At 43.3% G+C, this 22,561-nt stretch overlaps 1 protein-coding gene across 1 annotated transcript in view; it reads left to right on the forward strand.

The window, feature by feature from the left end:
• FBXO36 (F-box protein 36) overlaps positions 1 to 15,065 on the forward strand; it is a 68,608-nt gene extending 53,543 nt beyond the window's left edge. Inside the window, exons 3-4 of the mRNA XM_019657076.1 lie at positions 4,047 to 4,219; positions 14,590 to 15,065. Coding sequence (XP_019512621.1) covers positions 4,047 to 4,219; positions 14,590 to 14,778 — 362 coding nt within the window. The 3' untranslated portion in view covers positions 14,779 to 15,065. The remainder of the gene's footprint in view (positions 1 to 4,046; positions 4,220 to 14,589) is intronic.
• The last annotated feature ends 7,496 nt before the right edge of the window (positions 15,066 to 22,561 follow it).

Genomic DNA, 22,561 nt, shown 5'->3' on the forward strand with positions numbered 1-22,561 from the left:
ATTTAATTTCCTAGTATTTTATTTAGAATTTTTACCTTACCGAAGTAATATTTTATATACAATTTTCTTTTTGCCTACCATCATTGCTACATAGAGCAGCCTCATAAGTTGAGTTGGAGGTTTCCTTCTATTTCTATTCTTTGGAACAGATATGGATTGTCTGTTCCTTGAGTGTTCATAAAGCTGACCTGTACAGCAGTGTGGACCTGAAGCTTTACTTGAGGTGTTGTTGGTTTTTTTTAATCAGTGAATTCAATTTATTTACTGGTTACAGTGTGTCAGGTTTTCTATTTCTTCTTGATGCAGAATTGGTAAGTTATGTATTTCTAGAAGACTGTCCAATTTGTCTGATTTTAAATTGATTTATGTAATGATTTTTTTGACGTCTCTGTTATAGTTACAAGTATATTCTCTTTTTTAACCACTGGAGCCGCATATTTTATTATGTAGAACTTTCTTTGTCACTTAGGTTTAAATATGTACTAATTGTGTCTATGTTGTCTTCTCTAACACATGAATTCTTCAGCACTGTTTAAAATTTCTAAATGTTTTGGAGTTGTTATGGACTGAATATATTTCCCCAGCATTCACATATTGAAGCCCTACGCCTCAGGGTGGCTGTATTTGAAGGTAGGGCCTCTAAGGAAGTGATCAAGGTTAAATGAGGTCATAAAGGTGAGCCCTGCTCTGAGGATTAGTGTCCTTATAACACCAGACAGTTCACAAAGAAGAGGTCATATGAGCACACTGTGTGATGGAAGCCACCTACAAGCCTAGAGATTAGGCCTCAGAATGGAACCTATCCCACCAGCACCTTGATCTTGAATTTCCAGCCTCCAAAATTGTGAGAAATGAATTTCTGTTATTTAAGCCACCTAGTGTGTGGTATTTTGTTACGGCAGCCCTAGCAAACTAATACAGGGATATTGTATTTTTGTTATTGGTTTCTAAATGTATTACATTATGATCCGAGAACCTGGCCCTATATGATATCAGCCCTTTGTTGGGTGTGGCCTAGCTCATAGTCAGATTTTACATCTGTAAAATGTATACCTGACGTGAATTGAAAATAATTGTTCTAATTGTTAGGTGCAGGGTTCTTTCTATGTCTGTCTTAGTTTGTTTGAGCTATTAATAAAAATACCAAAGACAGAGGGGCTTACACAACGAACATTTATCTCTCACGATTCTGGAGGCTGGAAAGTCCAAGACCAAGGTACCGGCAGATCCAGTGTCTGGTGAGGACCCCCTTCTGGTTTATAGAGAGCATCTTCTCACCGTGTCCCCACAGGCTGGGAGAGGCAGGAAACTCCCTGGGCACTATTCCCATTCATGTGGGCTCTGCCCTCACGACCTAATCACCTCCCAAAGACTATCTCCAAGTCTTCTCACGTTGGGGGTTGGCTTTCAACGTGCGAATTTTGGAGGAACATTAACATTCAGTTTATAGCAATGTTTATTGAATAAATTTTATTAATAGTGTTATGCAAATAGTCTACATCTCCATTAACTTTTTTTTCCATTTGGCATATCAAGTATTAAAAGAGGTGTTATAAAAATCTCCCACTGCATTGGAGGATCTATCATTTTTTCATCATAATTTCATCAGTGTTTTCTCTGTGTATTTTGTTAGGGACATACTAGTTTAGAAGTATTAAATCTTCCTGGTGAATTATTCCTTTTATCAATGAATAACGGTCTTCCTTATCACCAGTAGTGAGTTTTACTTTAAAGTATATTTTGTCTGGTAATAATATATCAGTGTTCTTTTGGTTTGGTCCATATTTTTCCATGCTATTACTTCCACTTTTCCATCTCATTATTTTTTAAGCATGTCTCTTATAAATAGCATATAGGCAGAATTATTTATCTGAGGGTCTTTTTACCTGGCATGATTCATTCATTTACACTGATTATGGTTACTCCTGCCTGTAATTGCTATCATCTTATGTTGTGCTTTCATCGTTTCATACTTTTTCTTTGCTTTTTTGTTTTGGTCCCCTTTTCTCATTTCTTTTGTGTTTTCTTTATTTCACTGTTTCCCCCTAACACAGAGATTACATTTCTTTCCTACCTTACAGATGTGGGGCTGTGTGACCCAGTTTTGCTCAGTAAGATGTGAGCTGGAGTTCTTTCACAGAGCTCCCCAGAAGGTGCCTTCAGCCTCCGTGAACATTTTTGTTCCTTGCCCTGGTCCTTGTACCTTCTGGACCATGGTTATGAGGCCTTGGGAATAGAAGCCATCTTAGAGTGACTCGGAGGATGGGAGCCACATCCTAAGAATGTGAAAACAGAAAGATAAAAGGGCCCTGGGACATTAATGACATAATGGAGCTCCTGCACCAGTCTTTACAAGCTACCTCCAGAAAGAGAGAAAAGAAAAACCCTATTTGCGAAGCCATAAGTTGAATTTTCTGTTTTGTTCAGCTGTGAATCAGTCTCCAACCGATTACAGAGCAACTATTTTGGAAGTTATCCTTATGTTTTTTTCTCCCTTCCCCTTCCCTTCCTCCCTCCCTCCCTCCTTCCCTCTCTTCCTTCCTGGATTAAAAAAAAAAAATCACATTGATAATATGGGTTTATTGTAGTGGTAAACAGAAAACCTTCACAACTGAAAGCTTTTCTAAAAGAAAGGGTTTATCAAGCCATATGCTAGCTAGAGAAAGGACCAGGTCCTGGGGCGTGCAGTCTGAACCACCAGCAGCAGGGCGAGATGGGAAAGATGACCTGTCTGCCGTCCTGGGTCCTGGCATCGATGGGCTCTTTTACACATTAAGTTTTGGGGAAAAAGATGTAAGTTGTTTTAAAAGTATTTACACTGGCTATAGATAAAAGGGGCAGGAGGAGGTGCCCCGGGGCTGGCTCTGGGAGAGGCGCAGAGGCAGAGGCGTAAGAAGCAGCTTTGCTCTTCTGGGTTGGGTGTGGGCAGCATTTGGAAAGTTAATGCGTAAGCGAGACGCCCCGGCACTTCTCGGTTGGCTTTCTCTCTAGGTAATCTTGGAAACAGCCACCTGGAGGTTAGTTCACAGTTTCAACATACACTCAGGAATGTAAGCAGCCTTTTGTTGGTTTTGGCCTGCAGTTGTTAACTGATTAACCCCTCTGGTCTCTTCCTTCCATCTGCTGGCCCGCTGTAGTTTAATCTAGGGCTTCTCAGAATTTTTTTCTTGTTAGTAGAAAGATTAGAAAATGCAGATAAGCAAAAGGAAGAAAATAAAAGTCACAACCTCATTGAACCCCTGTTAAAATTTGAGTATGTGTCCTTCCAAACATGTTTTTCTCTTAGTTAGTCATTTCTTGGTTATTCAGGGAGCTAGGGTAAAAAAAAAAACCAAAAAACCAAAACAAACTCATTTCCCCCCCTCTATTGAACATAGTAGGTAGACCATTATATTGGTTGATTCTTTGTGAACTATTTCCTAATTTGGAAATAACTGAAAAGGCATGGAAAATATTAGGCAAAAGTGAACACAATTTTCATGAAACATTCATCTATTTTTTCTCTTTGCCTATTTGTATTGTTTTCTATTCTGTAAAGATAGAGATGAAAGAAGGTAAAGAGGAAGGAAGAAAATTTGGTGGAGAAATAACATATAACAGTAAGAGAACAACAAAACATGAATAAAATTAAGAGATATCATATTAATATGTTTCAGACCAAACTGGGGAGAGAAGGGATTATAGAAAACATGTGCCCAGCCAGGGAGATTGCAAGGATGGGGATGTGATGCTGAGACTGGTTAGGTCAGGTGTCTGGGCTGGAATGTGGTGCTGGAGACCAAGGGGATGCAGTCCATCCCTGTATTAAACAGTGAGTGTCCCTAAAAGATTCTGACCTCAGGGCAGGGATGGCAATTGGAAACAGTCGCCTCACAAATGTGTGCTATTGGACCCGCAGGCAGCTTGATGAAAGAAGGGATGACTCAGCATGACCTCACATCACTCCCCGGGGGAGGGGTACCCCAAAGTCTTACTGATCATGATCACAGTTTTTATGTGACTTTGCATGATAATCATGTTGGTTTGTTGGTTTCTTTGACTTACAGTTCAAATTGCCGTAATATTTGGTGCAAGAATATTAGACTATGTCTTCAATTTGTGCAAAGGTAAATTTGACTTCCTTGAGCGGCTCTCAGACAATCTGCTCCTGAGTATCATTTCTTATCTGGATCTTGAAGATATTGCCAGGCTTTCTCAAACATCACGCAGATTTTCCAAGGTAACAGTCGAGAATTTTCCTTATGCTTTTTCAAGTTGTTTTTTTTAAAAAATATAGCAGTGGTTTATGATTTGCATTTTATTTTGGCAAACATTTGTTGAATACTTACTTTACGACAGGCACTGTCCCAGGCACAGAAGCAGCATAGATAAAAAGATGTTATTTCTTACCTCAAGAAACTTAGAGTCTAATAGAAGAGATCCATACAGATGCAAATCGTTACACTATAGTGTGCTCAATTCAACAAGGAATATGTGTACAAGGTACAAAGCAGTGCAAAATGATTTCCTCTGCTTGGCTTCACAGAAGTGGGTGTCTGTATCTGGGCTTTGAGGGGAAAATAGGAGTTTGCCTGGTGGTCTGGAAGACTAAAGGCATTACCGATCACGGGGTACTCCCAGTCAGGATAACAGCTCAGGGAGGGGCATGGCAGCCTAAGAGAATAAGGCACGTACTGATTACCTCCCATTCAGTCCCATTTCTTCCAGTAATAGCCCGTTGCTGAAGTACTTATTTCCCAGTATGGGTGGTTTTGGGGGACTGTTCATCATAGTGCCCTGTCCTCCTCCGTGCCCCCAACTGACCAAATGGACTCACTGTCACTACTTTGAACCCTCAGCAAAGTGACACATGAACAGAAAACACAGCTGGTGCTGATTCACGCAACGTCAGGGCCTTGATGCCACCATTATTAACTCCTCTCCCTGAATCCTGGAAGGTGCCTTGGTTCCTGCCACTTCAGCTACTTTTCAAAACGATGTCCCCCCACCCCCCCACCCCCCCAGAAAAATGGAGAGCCAAAAACAAGCGATCGTTGTACATAGTTTTTGCCATTAAAAAAAAATGTACTAAAGTTAAGATTTGGTATTTGTTGCCGAAAAGAAGCTGCTTATTCATACTTTAAATAAGGGGAATTTTAAGTAAATAAAAATGACTAGTGGGGGTCTATGCAAAGCTCCCACCAGGACCTGTGATGTTCCCGAAAGTCAGTGGCAGGATTCGGTGGGAAATGGCTGCTACTGCGGGGCCTTGTGGCGTTCATGCCGAGCCCTGACTTCTCTCCACGTTTTGCTCACTCCCGCTATTTCTCTCTCTCGCAGGGTCCTGTCATGGTTTTAGTGCAGTCTTGAAAGTATCCCCCATAATTCACCAGTGCTCTGGAGCAGGGGTTTTCTCAGTGGCTGGCTTCAGCCCTCAGCGTCCTGGCGGAGCGGAACGCAACGTGGTCCAGGGCTACTGCTTTTTTCTTTCCGCGAAATGTTAACCGCTCGCTTCCGCTCTCAATCTAAATTTTACCGGTGTCCCATTTACCTGTTTTTCCCCTTTCACTTATACACTATTTTCATGTACCTGTTTTGTCCTTTTGGTTATTAAATTATTGTATTAATGGGGGGGGGGAAAGAAAGCTAAGAAAGCTTCCATTTCAAACTTCTGGGGACAAATTTATTAGCAAATTATTTGTGTCCATGTCCAACCCTTTCCTCTGGTCTCAGGGAGGGAGATGTTCCTCTCCCATGCAGGGCCAGGGCCACCTGCCCCCCCCACCCCCACCCGTACACCTGGTTCTAAACTCTAACCTTAGGGACTTTAGTCTTACACTTATCTCCTTTCTCTTCCATATTGTTATTTTAAAAACTTTTTATTTACAAATAATTTTAGATTTATAAAAGTAATACATAGATAAAATACAGAGAGTTTGCATATACCCGTCATACAGCTTCCTCTAATGCCAACATCTCGCATAGCCTGGGACGTTTATCAAAACTAAGCAATTAATTTTGGTACACTACTGTTAACTACACCACAGACCTTATTTGTTTTCATTTGTTTTTCCACCAGTGTCCTTTTGCTGTTTCAGGACCCAATCCGGGATACTACAGTGTATTTAGTTCCTATATTTAAATCTTTCTTTCAATTGTTTTTTTCCTCTCAGTACATTCAGTTTCTCAAATCAGTCTCATCCTTCAAAAACCAAAAACTCTTGCCTCTGTTCTTATCTACTCTCTTTCTTTCCCTTCTTGAAAAAAAAACTGGTTTACACAGCAGTTCACAGTCAGCCAACCAGCATCTTGAATCTGACCGAGATTTTATAAATCCATGATGAAATGAGAGCAGAAAGGATGACGTGAAGAGTTTGTCATCAAGCTAAATTTATTCTATCTCAGTGACCATCCTTTATCAGAGGTCAGGCCTTCCCATTTTGGGGAGAGTTAAAATGTCCCTTCTTTTATGAAATGATGGTATTAAAACATGAGACTTTATTTTAACAAATTATCCTTACTTTGCAAAATAAAAAAGTTGGCAACCTTACTTGGTTCTTAGTTTTCGCTTTGTTTGATTTCTAAAAAATTCGCTGGCCTTAGGACATTCCAAAATTCTAGGAACTGCCAGTCTGCTGTTGGTCTGCACATCCTCTTCTAGTTCCCCTCCATCCCTGCCTGTAAATACCCCTGGCCTCCTCCCCAGTAACTTCCTGGTTGTCACATCTAAAGTTCCTGTTTCAGGCCTTCCACTCTGGACAGTCTTCACTTCCAGGAGGCTCCAGTGGGTCTTCTCCGGGCCGCCCGTTCTTTCCTCCATAGGCTGCTCTTCCGTGCGGGCTGAGGGTGGCCTTTCTAAAATGCATTCTGGTCACGTCACTGGCCTGCTCAGTGACGCTCAGTGCCTTCCCAGCATTTTCAGAATGAGATCCAAGTCTCAGCTGGTGCCTGAGGCTACCGTCCCCTGTCCCTGCCTCCCTCCTGCCTGTAGCCCCAACCAGGTCAAGTTCCTGCAGCGCTCTGTGTGCTGGGCTCTCCTGTGCATGTTGGACTTTGCTTGTGCTGTTCCCTTTTCTAGAAATGTCTTCCTTTCTGACCCACCACTCTTACTCCTAAATGCCCTTCTCGTGGGCTTTGTGCCAGCATGCCTCTCCTCCCTTGATTGTGACATATGATGACTCACCAAGCTCCACAGCTGGGGCCATGTCACTTACCTTTGTATCTTTGCCTTCACAGACATCCTGGCCCAGAGTTAAGTACCAGAGAATAGTGACTAAATGCTTAAATAAGGGAGGGGCTCTATCTATCAATTTTATTTATATTTTTGAAAAATGAAATTCGATTTGCGTTACAATAGCCAGGTTGGAAATTTAAAGAAAAATTATATATCTCTGTATATATAGTAAACAGTGACTCTCCCTCCCACTGCTGAGCCTCAGTCTCTAATTCTTCTCCCCAGTGGCAGTCGTATTACCCATGCTTTGCATGTATCTCCCTCTGGAGATATGTTGTGCACATATAAGTGTATGTGTGTGATCTGTGAGCATATATACATGGGCACACACCCTTTAAATAGCACGTGGTAGCAAATTATACATTGTTCTCCATCGTGTTTTTTCCTACTTCACAACAAATTTTATAGACTTGTCATGTCAGAACATAGAAATCTGCTTCAATTTGAAGAGCATCCTCACTCATTAGGAATGGACGAATCACACCCTTTTAACCAGATCCTTATTGATAGACATTTAAGTTGTTTCCCCTCTGCTATTTGTAAGTAATGCTCCATATTTCTTTGTATACAATGTGCATGTTTATCTGTAGAAAAAACTGTAAGTGTAGTTATTTAAAATAATCAAATAAACATATAGAATTAGTCAAGATATGCGTAGTATCCAGGGACAATAACATGTGCCCCTGTGAGTCTGGAAAAAAAGGAGGTGAGTGTATCTGTGCTCTGGGGAAATTGGCCATTACAATTATTTAGCTCCTGCTGTATGTCCGGCAATGCATTACTTTATTTCATTTAGTTCTCAAGAAAACCTTACAGTGTAGATCCTATTTATTATCTTTATTTTATAGATAAGGAAGCTAAGAATTCACAAGCTTAACTAACCTTCCCAAGGCCCCTCAGCCAGTGAGGGGCAGAGCTGAGATTCCCCCAGGCATCTGACTGAGCCTGCTGGTGGGCCACTGTCATAAACTTTCCACTAGGGGCTGTGTGCAGTCAGCAAGTGTCACTGAGCCCCTGCCATGGGCCAGGCACTGTGTTGGGTGCTGGGACCTTGAAAGTGGAAAGATTGACATGGTCCCTCCCTTCAAGCAGCCTCTACTGAAGGTACACGATTAACTTTCTTTTTTTTTTTTTTTTTAAAGATTTTTATTGGGCAATTGGGGGGATGGGAACAGTGCTGGGGAATTGGGGGAAAGGGAACAGACAAGTTGCTGTCGTTTTGTTCTTCAGTCTAGTTGTGGAGGACGTTGCTTCACTGGCCCAAGTTGGCACCATCATTGCGCTCTTCCCGGGCGAGGCAGATCAGTCGCCGGCTTCTGGACGGCCGCTCACTGCGGCTGCTGGCCGCTCGCCGCTCACGCTGGCTGCTGGCTACACACAGTAGCCCATGGCAACCCACTGCCACAGGGGCTGCAGCCCACGCCGTCGCCGGCGACCCACGGCAGCCCAGCTCCAGGTTGAGCTGTTGTTCAGCATCTTAGCTGCAGAGGGCAGTGTCACTGTCCCTCATATGTGGATGTGGGATCTGAACCGGGGCCCTCTGGCGTCCCAAGCCAGTTCTTAACCATTGCGCCACTCGGCCGGCCCACGATTAACTTTCCAAACAGTTACTTAGTGACAGCTGTGATGAGTGCTCAGGAGACAGGCACGGGGGACCGTGAGATACAGCCTGACTTGGGGTTTCCCTGAGAAAGGCACATTTATTTACCTGACAGGTGAGCGTTAGCCATGCTAAGAGTGGGAGGCAGCTTAGTCTAGGCAGAGGGAGCTGTCTGGCCAAAGACACTGAAGAGTGGAGAACAGAACTAAAGCCCATGCTGCTAGAGCAGAGAGTGGAAGGTAGAGAGGCTTGAAAGGAAACTGGAGAGGCTATTAGGTGGGGCAGATCTGTAGGGACAGTGTCAGGTGGTGTTTTAATGGATCCTGTTGAAAGAGAGCTGCAAGGTCACCTTTATGAGGTGGAAAGGTTCCCAAGGTCAGACCTGGCTCTGCAATAATGGGTCTGGCCTGGAAGCATAAAGACACTTGGAGACACAGTGTGTGGATTGGAGGGTGTTGGGGAGGCTTGCCCAGGAGGTCCCATGGTGCCATCCCCTGGTCAAAGATGGAAATTTCCACCCATCGAACTTAATGTCACCAGCGATCAGGACCATCCTGACCAAGTCACAGAACCTCCATGGATGCGCCTGCCTGAAAGTCTGGTGGGCTGGCTGGTAATAATTCTCAGGGCGACCTGCCGGAGAGCCATCCTCTGGGAGGCTGGCCAGTAGAAGCACACCCTGGAAGGTGAACCTGGTGTTGCGCTCTACTGGAAAGTCAGACCAGGGTCAGCCCTGGCATTGCGGTAGCTCAGCTCAGCTAAGGAAATGCAGCCACATGGGAACCTGCTTGGGGGCCTGCTGCCTGGCCCCGGGTGGCACCAGGCAGTGACACTGTGCTCTTCTGCAAAGTGTCACAGAATGAACCCAAGGAAACCTCCACTGCAGCTGGATGAGAAGGCTGAGGCCCAGACAGGGGAGGGACAATCATGACTGCTATTTAAACACACTTGACTCCGTCGTGACTCAAGAACACTGAGGAAGAAGATCTCTCCTCTGTCAGATTTTGGCTACGGAGAAATACATTTTTTTCCTCATGTCCCCAGACTTCCTATGACTGTGGTTCTCAAGTCTGGCCAAGGGGACAGAGCACCGGGGGAGCAGGTGCAGATAGAAATGCCAGGCCCACGCCCTGACTGTCTGATTCAGTAGGTCCGAGGTGGACCTAGCATCTGTGATCTTAATGTGTTTCCTTGTGTTGACTGCACCCCAATTCTAAGAGTCCAGTCCAAGAATTTGACCCACTGATATTAAAGCTGTACAGATAAATATCTCAATAGACTCTCAAAGGCTGGAAACTTGGAGTGGGGAGGGGTTTTTCCCATCTTCACTATGTACAGGCAATGTGGGGTGCTGCACCCGTATCCTCTCTCAGCCTTAATTTCCACGTTTGTAAAAGGAAACGTTTTCACTAGATGAGCACTTCTCTTTTTATGAATGTTAAGTTCATGCACCACCGCCAGGGGGCGCTAAGCCCACAATTTGCGGTGCTTTGCAACCCGGTGTCTACCAAGCAGGAGTCCCAGGGTTTCCAGTCTGACTTAGGTGGGGGGCATTTTGTAGACCAATTTGTAATATAAAACAAAATTCTAAATATTTTCAGTACAAAATAAATGATAAATGAAGTTACACTGGAGGAAATCTCAGTTCTCTTGAGAATTCTTTCCCTTCCCCAAACCTTCTCCCTTTCTCCCATAATCTCCATTATGTAAGACACACTGATATCCCAGAAGGTATTTACTGGAAATGGGATGATCATCTACAGTAGTGTTAGAGTTCAAATCTTTTAAAGGAGGTTCAGAAGATCTGTTTTGTTTTTAAAAATTAAGACTTTTATTTTTTTTAAAGATTTTTATTGGGGAATGGGGAGAGGGGAACAGACAAGTTGCTGTCCTTTTGTTCTTCAGTCTAGTTGTGGAGGACTTCGCTTCACTGGCCCATGTTGGTGTTATCATGGCGCTCTTCCTGGGTGAGGCAGATCAGTCACTGGCCTCTGGACAGCCGCTCACGGCAGCTCATGGCAGCCCACTGCAGCAGGGGCTGCGGCCTATGCTGTTGCCGGTGACTCACGGCAGCCCAGCTCCAGGTTGAGCTGTTGTTCACCATCTTAGCTGTAGAAGGCAGTGTCACTGGCCCCCATGTGGGATCTGAACCGCAGCCCTGCTGCTCAGAGCTGGGGTCCCAAGCCAGCTCTTAACCAACGCACCACTCGGCTGGCTCAAAAATTAAGACATTTTTAAAAGAGCTTTCCTTTGTTGTTTCTATTTAGAATGTGTTGCAATCCAAGCAGAGAAATTCGACCTTGAAGGACTGCTGACGATGGGATAAGATAATAGATGACCTGCCTAACATCAAAATGTTTTGAGGGCTGTCATTATCATAAGGCTCAGTGTTGCTGCTTAACAGGAACCATTATAGGAATGTAATAGCTTTTGCTCTGCAACTTAAGCCAAAAGGATTTTAACTGATTATGCTTCGTCCTACTGTTCATTTCTATTTGTAATTCATTCTTTTTTGCTGTTAGAGTACTTTTAGAGGAGCATGAAGTATGAAAGTAAAGAGTACTGGTTGCATTCTCCTTAAAAATGAGTGTAATGGAGTCACAAAATAGAGGCAACGCTTGCACGTTTTTCGCCTTCACAGAAAGAAGTTAGGATCCAAGGAAACAAAGCAGGACAGAGGAAGGGTCTGCGTAGAGGAGAACAGCCAGAGGTCAGGCTGAAAGGATGCTGCCGAGTGGCTTGCTCGACGTCCATTTTTAACTCCCTTTTGCTAGATGGCGTTGCTTTTGTGTACTGTGAAGTTTAGAAAGATAAAAACTGCTTTTGCAACTAATGTGTTGGATGTAGCCTAGGCTCTGCCACGTAGACCCACCTGCAAGAGTCCGGGAAGGAATGCAGCAGCAAGGTGAAGCAGCCCCATGCACATGGAGACCGGCTCCTGCAAGCACAGTGCTGGAGGCATATGGGACAGGTTCTAGTGTCTGGTGCAAGACACCACTGCTTCCTAGGTGCCAAGTGTTGTGACGCAGAAGCAGTGAGATTTCTACCAGAACAGTCTGGGTATTCTGTTTTGTTTTCTTTTTAAATCTAGCTGCTGTTTTTCCTGGCTGTATGGCATTGAACCTTTCCCTCTGGTTTTACTAGATATTCTGTGAGCGACTTATTGCCTCTGCTGACTCCCCTTCTGCTTAAACAACCTAGAATACATTCTGTGGTTTGAAACCAAGAGCCCTGCCCAACACATTAGGCATTCCATACTGTTTGGATAGATGGACGGATGAATAAGCTACTGAAAATTAGGGAGCAGCTTATCTGGCCCCAACTGGAGTAATTTTAGTTTGTGTTTCACTCTTCTTTTCCATTTCTTCCCTTAATGCTAGTTTCTCACCTGTCATTTTTCTCTGCTTGTACTCTTCTGCCTCTGATAGTGTCAATCACCCTTCTTAGTTAGCTGTGGCTAAACTGCTGGGGCCTAAAACTGTGCACTGAACTAAAATGAACCCTAAGGAGAGGAAGAGTGACTAGATCTTTTTTTTTTCTTTTTTTTTTAAATTTATTTATTTTATTGGGGAATTGGGGGGATGGGAACAGTGCTGGGGACTTGGGGGAAGGGGAACAGATAAGTTGCTGTCGTTTTGTTCTTCTATCTAGTTGTGGAGGATGTTGCTTCACTGGCCCAAGCTGGCACCATCATTGTGCTCTTCCCAGGCAAGGCAGATCAGTCGCCGGCCTCTGGACGGCCACTCACTGTGGCTGCTGGCCGCTCACGCTGGCTGCTGACTACATATGGTAGCCCATGGCAACCCACTGCCACAGGGGCTGCAGCCTGCGCCGTCGCCTCATGGCATCCCAGCTCCAGGTTGAGCTGTTGTTCAGCATCTTAGCTGTAGAGGGCAGTATCACTGGCCCTCATATGTGGGATCCAAACCAGGGTCCTCTGGCATCCCAAGCCAGTTCTTAACCATCGCGCCACTCGGCCAGCCCAAGAGTGACTAGATCTTGAGTGAAGGCCTTTCCCACATAATATAGTGCACAGATTTAAGCACATTGGTTTCTGACAGCTGTTTTAGCTTTTTCCTCTTGGACATTATCTGCCTATGTTTTTAGAGGTTCAGGTCCCCCCAACCCTAAGCCTTTGTCAACAGAGCACAATTGGAGTCAGTAGTCCAGAATCTGAGGAATTTTGCCAGGCCTATCTGCTTCTCCTATTTAAGTGGTAAAGTTGCCCCCTAAAAAGAAATTTTAAATAGTGAAAATAATGAGTTCAGCCTAATTTTTATCATATCAATCAGAACAATGGTCTTTGTTATTCACAGTCTGCACTGATCATTATCCACAGTGAACCTTGTTTCCCACCATTACTGACCTTTGAGGATCCCTTTAGCTTGCCTTCCTTTGCCGCCTTGTAAGAGAAGTCTTTGTGGCGGTTCCTACAGACGGGTCGGTCAGGGCTGTGAGCGTGGAGGAGGGGCCCGGCCAGCGTGTCCTAGCACCGTTGGTTTAAAGGAACTGTGGGCTTCTTTTTGGTCTTTCTCCATGTCTAGCTCTTTCCACTTCTGCTTTTTCACGTATGTTGACCATTGCAAGGAACCGATGAAAGGGGAAACTAGGTTGGTGATTAATCAGGTTATTGGCAAAGGAAGGATGGAGCCAGGAAGCGTCTGTCTCGGATGCCCACGCAGAACCCTTCTTAAAGCACTTTTTGTATTGCCACTGTGCAGCATCAAATATCCAAGCATCTTTCAATGTGCCTATTCTTGCATATACCAAAAAACCATGGCTGTCACCAAAATCAGGAGACTAAGTAAGTGTAACAGAAGCTTTGCCTTCAGGAAGGATTTGGGGGTGTGGTAGGTAAGGGTTTAGTCTCAGGGGACTGATGAGAGTAGTAGCCATAAGTAACAGTGCCACCTGAAAAAGTCGTATTAGGAAATCTTGTGTACATGGAAGCTGACTTGGGCAGCTTTGAACTTGGAAGATGGGAAAATGGCTTTGTGCAGTTATTGGGCCAGAGGGGTCTTGTCTATCCTTAACTTCACGGCCCTTGGTTAAAGCCCCAGAAGAACATCTCAGAGAAGGTCGTTCCTGGAGAATGGCTCACTTTGCCATGTGCCCGGTGGGCTCGGGGAATAGACCAATCTTGTAGGCCACCCTGGTGCGTGGTGTGATGTCATGTGTGCAAAGTACTCGCAGCAAAACTCCTGGCACTGGGAGCAGGTGATTTTTGATGTGCCAGCTGGCAGTCTCCCAGGGCTGTTTGGGTTATTTTGATGCAGCTCAACGCTGAGTAGCCTGCGGTGGACTAAGTGGTAAGCTCTCCAATTGGGCCCAGGGGAGAGATGGATTTAGTGAGAGTTTAAAGTGGATGCAAATTTAGCAGGAATTAGCAATGCTCCCACTTGAGAAACTAATGCGGTGCTCAGTAGAGAGGGTTGGGTGTCCACACCATTATCAGCCTCTCTTATTTGTCTAATTGGAAATGAACTATATCATGTTTTGTTTGTTTGAAATGCAACTACCTTGCATTTCGCATCTTAAATAAAGGATCAGAATTTATCCCATTAATCAAATATTGCTTTGCCCTCTAGACATGTGTGCACTTGCCACTTTCCTCAAAGAGGGCATTTCTGGAGGCAGGAACTGTGTATGGCACATCTTAGGACATGTAGTGTTTCCGCCAGAGTCTCGCAGATAGCAGAAGTTGGGTAACGATTTCGTGAGTGAGCGAATGACTTTCCCTGTGATGTAACCCACTTCTGGTTTTTTCCACCCATAGCTGTGCATGTCTGACAAACTGTGGGAGCCGATAGTTCTGTCCGCCTGTGACAGCATCACCCCTGACATGAGGGCCCTGGCTGAGGATATGGGTTGGAGACAGATGTTCTTCACCAACAAGTTTCAGCTCCAGAGGAAGCTCCGCAAGAGGAAAGCACACCAAAAAAGCGAGAGAGGCAGTCACCTTTAGGGGAATGTTTTCCTACTTGCAGAGGCGTGGTGGCATGGCTGCGTGTTTTTCCCATGTCCAAATGTCTTTTGTTTCCTTTGATTAAGGAAGAAGAGGTTTTGCTGATTCCAGGAGCATCTGAAAATCATAGAGTATTTGCACACAAATGCAGCAAATCTAAGTCCGCAGTCCCGTCATGGTGACAAGGGCTGCCGGACAGGAAGCCCCGCCATCCACGTCTTCCCCACCTGACACCCATATGAGGCTTCTGCTGTGTAGAAACAAACAATAAATGATTTTTAGCAGTTTTTTTATTACATATCTATTTTATCTGGCATTGGAAAAGGGAACCAGGCTTTTGAATTTTTTCCTGCTGGGTGTCATCTGACTCTGTTCATGGAGCAGGTGGCCCTGTGTCCCCACAGGGAACTGGGAGGGGCAGTGGCACAGGAGGCATTCCTGGTGAGTGCAGCTCCCTTCCCCACTCTGTTCCTCGAAGTTTCTATTCAGTGGCCCATCCAGTGGGCCCAGGATACCAGGTTCCGTCTTCCCATGATGACACCCTCTTCTCTGGCCGCGAGGCACGGCTGGAGAGCAGAGCAGGTCGGCATTGTGCTTGCAGACCTTGCCCAGACTCCAACCTCCCAGGACTTGACCTTGTCAAATAAACCTACAAGCATTTCTTAGAAGGATGCTGCCTCTCCAAAGGAAATGTGGATGTTACCACATTCACAACAGGGGTTTTTTCAGAACACAGGCTGTGGGTAACTGAGTGAAAAAAACCTAAGCAATGTTTATATTCTGTTAACTTGGCAGAGGGGTAAAAACAGTACAGTTTTAGGGGAAGAAATGCTACCCTGAGAAGGGTTATTTAAAAATTGTTTTCTTCTTGCGCTCTCTAATGATGATTACTCACCCCAGACAATGAATGCATAGCAGCGAATAATCTAATGATTCCTTTTAGGCTACAGAGCAAAGTGGTTTTCAACCTCCCATCACCTTGTTAATCTTAGTTCTTCCCGGCAGCCTCCACTTGGAACTCCGGTGATAGAGCAGGACCTCCCAAATGATGCAGAAGAGGTGGGCCCTGGCTGTCCCCCCCCCACCTAAATTCTTCTGGAGTGGTTCCATAGCCATAGCTTAGTGACAGATTTTTTTTCCCCTTTTTTATTAGACCTGTACTACATCACACCAGATTTTAACCCACATCCACGCTCCCTTAATACTCAGTAGTAGATTTCCAGGGACATCTGTAAAATCAAATGCAGTCTGATTCCTTGCAGGTGACAAGCCTGTCAATATTGTGCCTGAATTTAGTCCAAACACAGAGCAAAAATCTAATTGGTCAGAGACCCAGGCCTCATTGCCTGCCCGGGAGCCCTCCTGCTAGGGAGCTGGCAGGGTGATTGGCAGGCCGGCTGAGGGCACGTGCTTCTGCTGGGCTCCTTCTGCCTGTGTCTGCCTGAACTTCCAGACTTCACTCCCAGCCACGTTTTCAGTGACAGGACACAGGTTAACACTGTGTGTGTGTGCAGCAATTATGTGTATGCACAGTTTGGTATGTCTGTATAACTGCGTCAACATAAAATTTCAACTCATTTCTAACATCGATGCAAAATGTCAACAGGTTAAAAATGTTATGTGTGGTGTTTTATCAACTAACAGATTCTGAAAGCTTATGGGCGTGCATAATCTTCTAGAGTCAACAGGAATCAGGAAGAACACAAATACGGCCATCTGAAAACTCGGACCATCCATAGAAAATAGTATAATATAAAAATGGGTGCTAAAGGTAAATAACAGTTAAAAATGAGTTATTGATATGTTGACTATTGTTAAGTAAGCTAAAATAACATAGGTTATCCGGCTATTCAATAATTATTTGTCCTAATAATTTGGATGTCTTATTACCTGACTATAATTATTTTTGCCAAAATATGAACAATATTATCAACCTAAAATCTTGCATGGCACCAGCATCATCAATGGTCGAAACATTTTGTCCCTCTCTCTCCTGCCTCATTTCCTGTGTTGCATCCCACATGACGATCCATGGGATATAGCAGTGGTTTGCCTCAGTGCCTCTATTGACAGCTTTCATGCAGACCGATAAATCTGCTTTGTTTGTGACATACCATTTCATAGTGAAAGGCCACAGCATTTTATAATCGTGCCCTTTCTCATTTTTTCTGTCAAAAGTGTTTCTATTCTGTTATCATTCACCATTGTAATTGTAAAATACTGATATTTTCTGATGATTTATATGTTTTCAAGTTAGAACAATTTATTAACATCAGCAAATGTGAATATTTAATTTATAAGCTAATAAAATAAATATAGTTTACTTAATGTCAACTTTTTTTTTTAAAGATTTTATTGGGGAATTGGGGGAGGGGAACAGACAAGTTGCTGTCCTTTTGTTCTTCAGTCTAGTTGTGGAAAATGTCACTTCATTGGCCCATGTTGGTATTATCATTGCACTCTTCCCGGGTGAGGCAGTCAGTTGCCAGCCATTGGACAGCCGCTCACGGTGGCTCACGGCAGCTCACTAAAGCTCACGCCTGCTGCTGGCCAGCCCCACTGCAGCCTACGCCGTCGCAGGCGACTCATGGCAGCCCAGCTCCAGGTCGAGCTATTGTTTGCCATCTTAGCTGTAGAGGATGCAGTGTCACTGGACCTAATGTGGGATCTGAACCAGGGCCCTGCTGCTCAGAGCTGGCATCCCAAGCCAACTTTTTTTTTTTTTTTNTTAAGATTTTTATTGGGGAATTGGGGGGATGGGAACAGTGCTGGGGAATTGGGGGAAGGGGAACAGACAAGTTGCTGTCATTTTGTTCTTCAGTCTATCTGTGGAGGACGTTGCTTCACTGGCCCAAGTTGGCACCATCATTGCGCTCTTTCCCGGCGAGGCAGATCAGTCGCCGGCTTCTGGATGGCCGTTCACTGCAGCTGCTAGCTGCTCCTGCTGGCTGCTGGCTACACACGGTAACTCATGGCAACCCACTGCCACAGGGGCTGCAGCCTACGCCATCGCCGGCGACTCACGGCAGCTCAGCTCCAGGTTGAGCTGCTGTTCAGCATCTTAGCTGTAGAGGGCAGTGTCACTGGCCCTCATATGTGGGATCTGAACTGGGGCCCTCTGGCGTCCCAAGCCAGTTCTTAACCATCGCGCCACTCGGCCGGCCCCCCAAGCCAACTCTTAACCAATGTGCCACTCAGTAGGCCCTAATGTCAACTTCTATTACTGATTTTTTTCCTTAACAGGTTTGGCATAATATGTGCGTTGAAGTTCAGTTAGATGGAATGTGAAATGCTTTATTTTACTGAGTAGGTCCAAGAATTTAGGCTGAGATTATGATTTGGGGGAGGGGTGGGAAGCAGGAGTAGGGACAAATCACTTGTCACCACTTGTCATTGTGTTCTGAGCTGCTTGTGTACAAGATGATCCAAAGCCCGCATTTATCACCCCAAACAGACTCCCAAGATGCTGAAGAGTAATGTAAAACAACCTTACTAAAAAAAAACAAAAAAAAATTGTGCAGCATAGTTGTTTTATTGGAGCTTTCGTGTAATGACCTTTACCTTCAGTTGTGTTAAGATAATATAGGGTGAGAGAGTGTCCAAGCTTTTCAACTCTGAACAGTTGGTTTCAACGTGAAATGCATGTCTTTGATTGGATGTTAAAACGTTAAGTAGACAAGGTACCACCGCACTAAAGGAAAATGTGCACCAGCAGTTAGAAGCATAACGTTATATATTAGGTCATTATATCTTTTTTTTTAGGTCATTATATCTTAATTGTACCTATTTATTGTTTGGAAATGAGATCATCTGCACACTGGGATAAGCTTAGTTTGCCCTTGCAACATGGAACCCTTGGGGTGGAGAGCTACAGAAAGCTCCCTGTTTCCTGCTTATCACGTTTCCTCAAACATAGATCTTCATTCAGAAAAGTTATTTTCAACTGGGAAACCTGTTCTGTCCATCCAGAAAGTCTTAGGGCCGTAGATCCATAGTCACAGACTAAGTTGGAATACCATTAGAAATAACAACAATAGTAGCAGTTTCCACTTATTGTCTACTGATACCTAGCAATAAACAGGTAGTAACCAACTTAGTTCTAACAGCAACCCTTGAAGGCGAGTGATATTGTTTCTGTCCTGTAGATCAGGGGTCTATAAACTATAGTATAGGTCTAACTCTAATCAAACCAGCCACCTGTTTCTGTATATAGAGGTTTATTGGGCCACAGTTTATGTATTTTCTATGGCCACTTGCATACAATGAGAGAGAGAGTCACGATATCGACTGTATGGCTTGCAAAGCCTAAATTATTCTCAGAGAGGACAAGTTAATTATCCCCAAGTTCTCATAACAAAGAAGCGCTAAAGCTGAGATTCAAATCTATAGCTGCCAAGTCTATGTTTTTAACCACAAACGCCAAACCACCTCTCCTTCTAGAGCCAACAAACACCATGTTTGACCGGCAGAACTTTGAAAAGGCGATGGGATTTGCCTAAGGTCACATTTGAAATTATAAGGGTGAGGGCCTTGGGCATAATATAAGAGACCATTCAATTTTTAAAAAATATTTTGATTAAAAATATAGGCTAACATACACTATTTTATTAGTTTCAGGGGTACACCATAGTTATTCAACATGTATATACCTAAAGAAGTGGTCACCATGATAAGTCCAGCAACCATCTGACACTGTACCACGCTATCACAATATTATTGACTATATTCCCTATGCTGTACATTACATCCCCATGACTTATTTGTTTTATGCCTGGAAATTTGGACCTCTTATTCCCTTTCCCCTTCTCCCCCTTTCTATATTTATCAATTATAGTTGACATTCAATATTATATTAGACATTCAATATTATATTAATTTCAGGTGCACAGCATATGATTAGACATTTACAATTTAAGAAGTGATTCCCCTGACTAGTCTAGTACCCACCTGGCACTATACATAGTTATTACCACATTATTGACTACATTCCCTATGTTTTACTTCCCCATGACTATTTTGTAACTATCAATTTGTACTTCTTAATGCCTTCACCTTGGCCTTACCCCTCTCCCATCTATCACCCCAACAAGTCTAGTACCCATCTGACACCATACATAGTTGTTACATTATTGACTATATTCCTTATACTCTACATCACCATGATTACACTGTAACAACCAATATTTTTCTTAATCTCTTCCCATTTTTTCACCCACACCCCCAAACCCCTCCCATCTGGCAACCATCAAAATGTTTTCTGTATCTGTGAGTTAGTTTGTGTTTCGTTTGTTAATTTTGTTTAGACTCCACATATAAGCGAAATCACATTGCATCTGTCTTTCTCTGTCTGACTCTCCACACAGCACAGTACCCTCCAGGTCCACCCATGCTACAGCAGATGGCAAGAACCCATTCTCTTCCATGGCCAAGCAATATTCCATAGTATATATGTACCACCTACTCTTTTTTTTTAAAGATTTTATTGGGAAATTGGGGGAGGGGAATAGCACTGGGGAATCAGGGGAAGGGGAACAGACAAGTTGCTGTCCTTTTGTTCTTCAGTCTAGTTGTGGAGGACGTTGTGTCACTGGCCCATGTTGGTATTATCATTGTGTTCTTCCTGGGTGAGGCAGATTGGTTGCCAGCCTCTGAACAGGTGCTCACACCGGCTGCCAGCCACTCATGGTAGCTTATGGCAGCCCACGGCAGCAGAGGCTGCAGCCTATGCCATTGCCGGCAACTCACGGCAACCCAGCTCCAGGTCGAGCCGCTGTTCACCATCTTAGGTGTAGAGGGCACAGCGTCACTGGCCCTCATGTGTGATCCAAACCAGGGCCCCGCTGCTCAGAGCTGGCGTCCCAAGTCAGCTCTTAAACAATGCGCCACTCGGCCGGCCCCCACCTACTCTTTATCCATTCATCCATCAACAGACACCCCAGCTGCCTCCACATCTTAGCCATTGTAAACAATACTGCAATGAACATATGGATGCACACATCCCCTCAAAGTAGCATTTAGTTTCTTCAGGTAAGTACCCTGAAGTGGAATAACTGGGTCCTTCATTGTCTCTTATAGCCTTTGTTTTAAAGTCTATTCTGCCTGGTATAAGTATTGCTACTCCAGCTTTTTCTGTTTTTGTTTTTTTTTCATTTCCCTTTCCATGAAATATCTTTTTCTATCCCTTTACTTTCTGTCTGTGTGTGTCTTTCAATCTCAAATGATTCTCTGGTAGGCAGCATATGTCTGGGTTTTGTTTTCTTATCCATTCAGCCCTCCTATGTCTTTTCAGTAGAGCATTTAATCCATTTACATTGAAAATACTTGTTGATATATATGTATCTATTGCAATTTTATCATTTATAATTTTGTGGGTTGTTTTTTTTTTCCGTCTTAAAGATGTCCCTCTAACATTCCTTGTAATACTTGTTTGATGGTGATAAACTTCTTTAGCTTTTTCTTGCCTGGGAAGCTCTTCACCTGTCCTTTGATTTTAAATGATAGCCTTGCTGGGTAAAAGAGTCTTAGTCATAGGTTCTACCTTTTCATCACATTGAATATTTTGTGCTAATCCCTTAGGGTCTGAAAAGTTTCTGTTGTTCGAAATCAGCTAACAGTCTTATGGGAGCTCCCTTACAAGTTACTAGTTGCTGTTCTCTTGCTGCTTTTAGAATTCTCTTTTTGTCTTTAACCTTTGCCTTGTAATTATAATGTGTCTAGGTGTAGGCCTGTTTGGGTTCATCACATTTGGGACTCTGTTCTTCTTGGACTTGTATGTCTATTTCCTTCACCAGGTTAGGGAAGTTTTAAGCCATTATTTTTTCAAATAGGTTCTGAGTCTCTTGCTTTCTCTCTTCTCCTTCTGGTACCCCTATGATGTGAATGTTGTTACACTTGATGTCCCAGAGGCCCCTTAAACTGTCCTTATTTTTTTGGATTCTTTTTTTCTTTTTGCTCTTCTGATTGAGTGTTTTATGCTACCTTGTCACCCAAATTGCTGATTCGATCCTCTGTTTCATCTAGTCTGCTCGTGATTCCTTGTAGTGCATTCTTCATTTTTTCAGTTACTGTATTCTCCACTTCTCACTGTGTTTTTTTATGGTTTCTATGTTCTTTTTTATGCTTTCTACCTTTCTACCTCTTTGTTGAAGTTCTAAGCTCCATGAGCATTCTTTTTTTATATAAATCTAAATCTTTATTTGCAGTAATAACTAGAATAAGAGGTAAGTTTTCTCATCCGTGTTGTAATAAGATGCTTCAAAGAATACTTCATATTCTTTCTAAAATTTGTATTTCTTGGTTGTATAGGATAGGTATTGTGCAATATTACGCTGACTTTATGAAAGCAATCAAATGAATTACAATTTAAATTTCTGCCCCTTCCCCCAATTCCCCAATAAAAATCTTTTAAAAAAACAATTTAAATTTCTGTTCTTAGAGCATTGTATTTTTTTATGTTCGTGCAGTATTATTATTATTATTTATTAGTTTCAGATGTACAAAACAGTGCAATAGTTATACTTTTTTACCCCTCACAAAGTGACAACCCCCCTCCTCTCATCCCCTGCCCCTCCACCCCAGATATCATACATATCTATTACAATTCCATTGACTCCACTCCCCACACTGTATTCCACATCCCATAATTATATATATATATATATATATATATATATATATATATATATATATATATATATATATATATATATATATATATATATATATATATATATATATATATAAAATTATAGTTGATATACAATGTTATTCTTGAGCGCTCTTA

This window comes from Hipposideros armiger, unplaced genomic scaffold (genome assembly GCF_001890085.2).
Source record: "Hipposideros armiger isolate ML-2016 unplaced genomic scaffold, ASM189008v1 scaffold_273, whole genome shotgun sequence".
In the NCBI taxonomy this organism is placed as follows: Eukaryota; Metazoa; Chordata; class Mammalia; order Chiroptera; family Hipposideridae; genus Hipposideros; species Hipposideros armiger.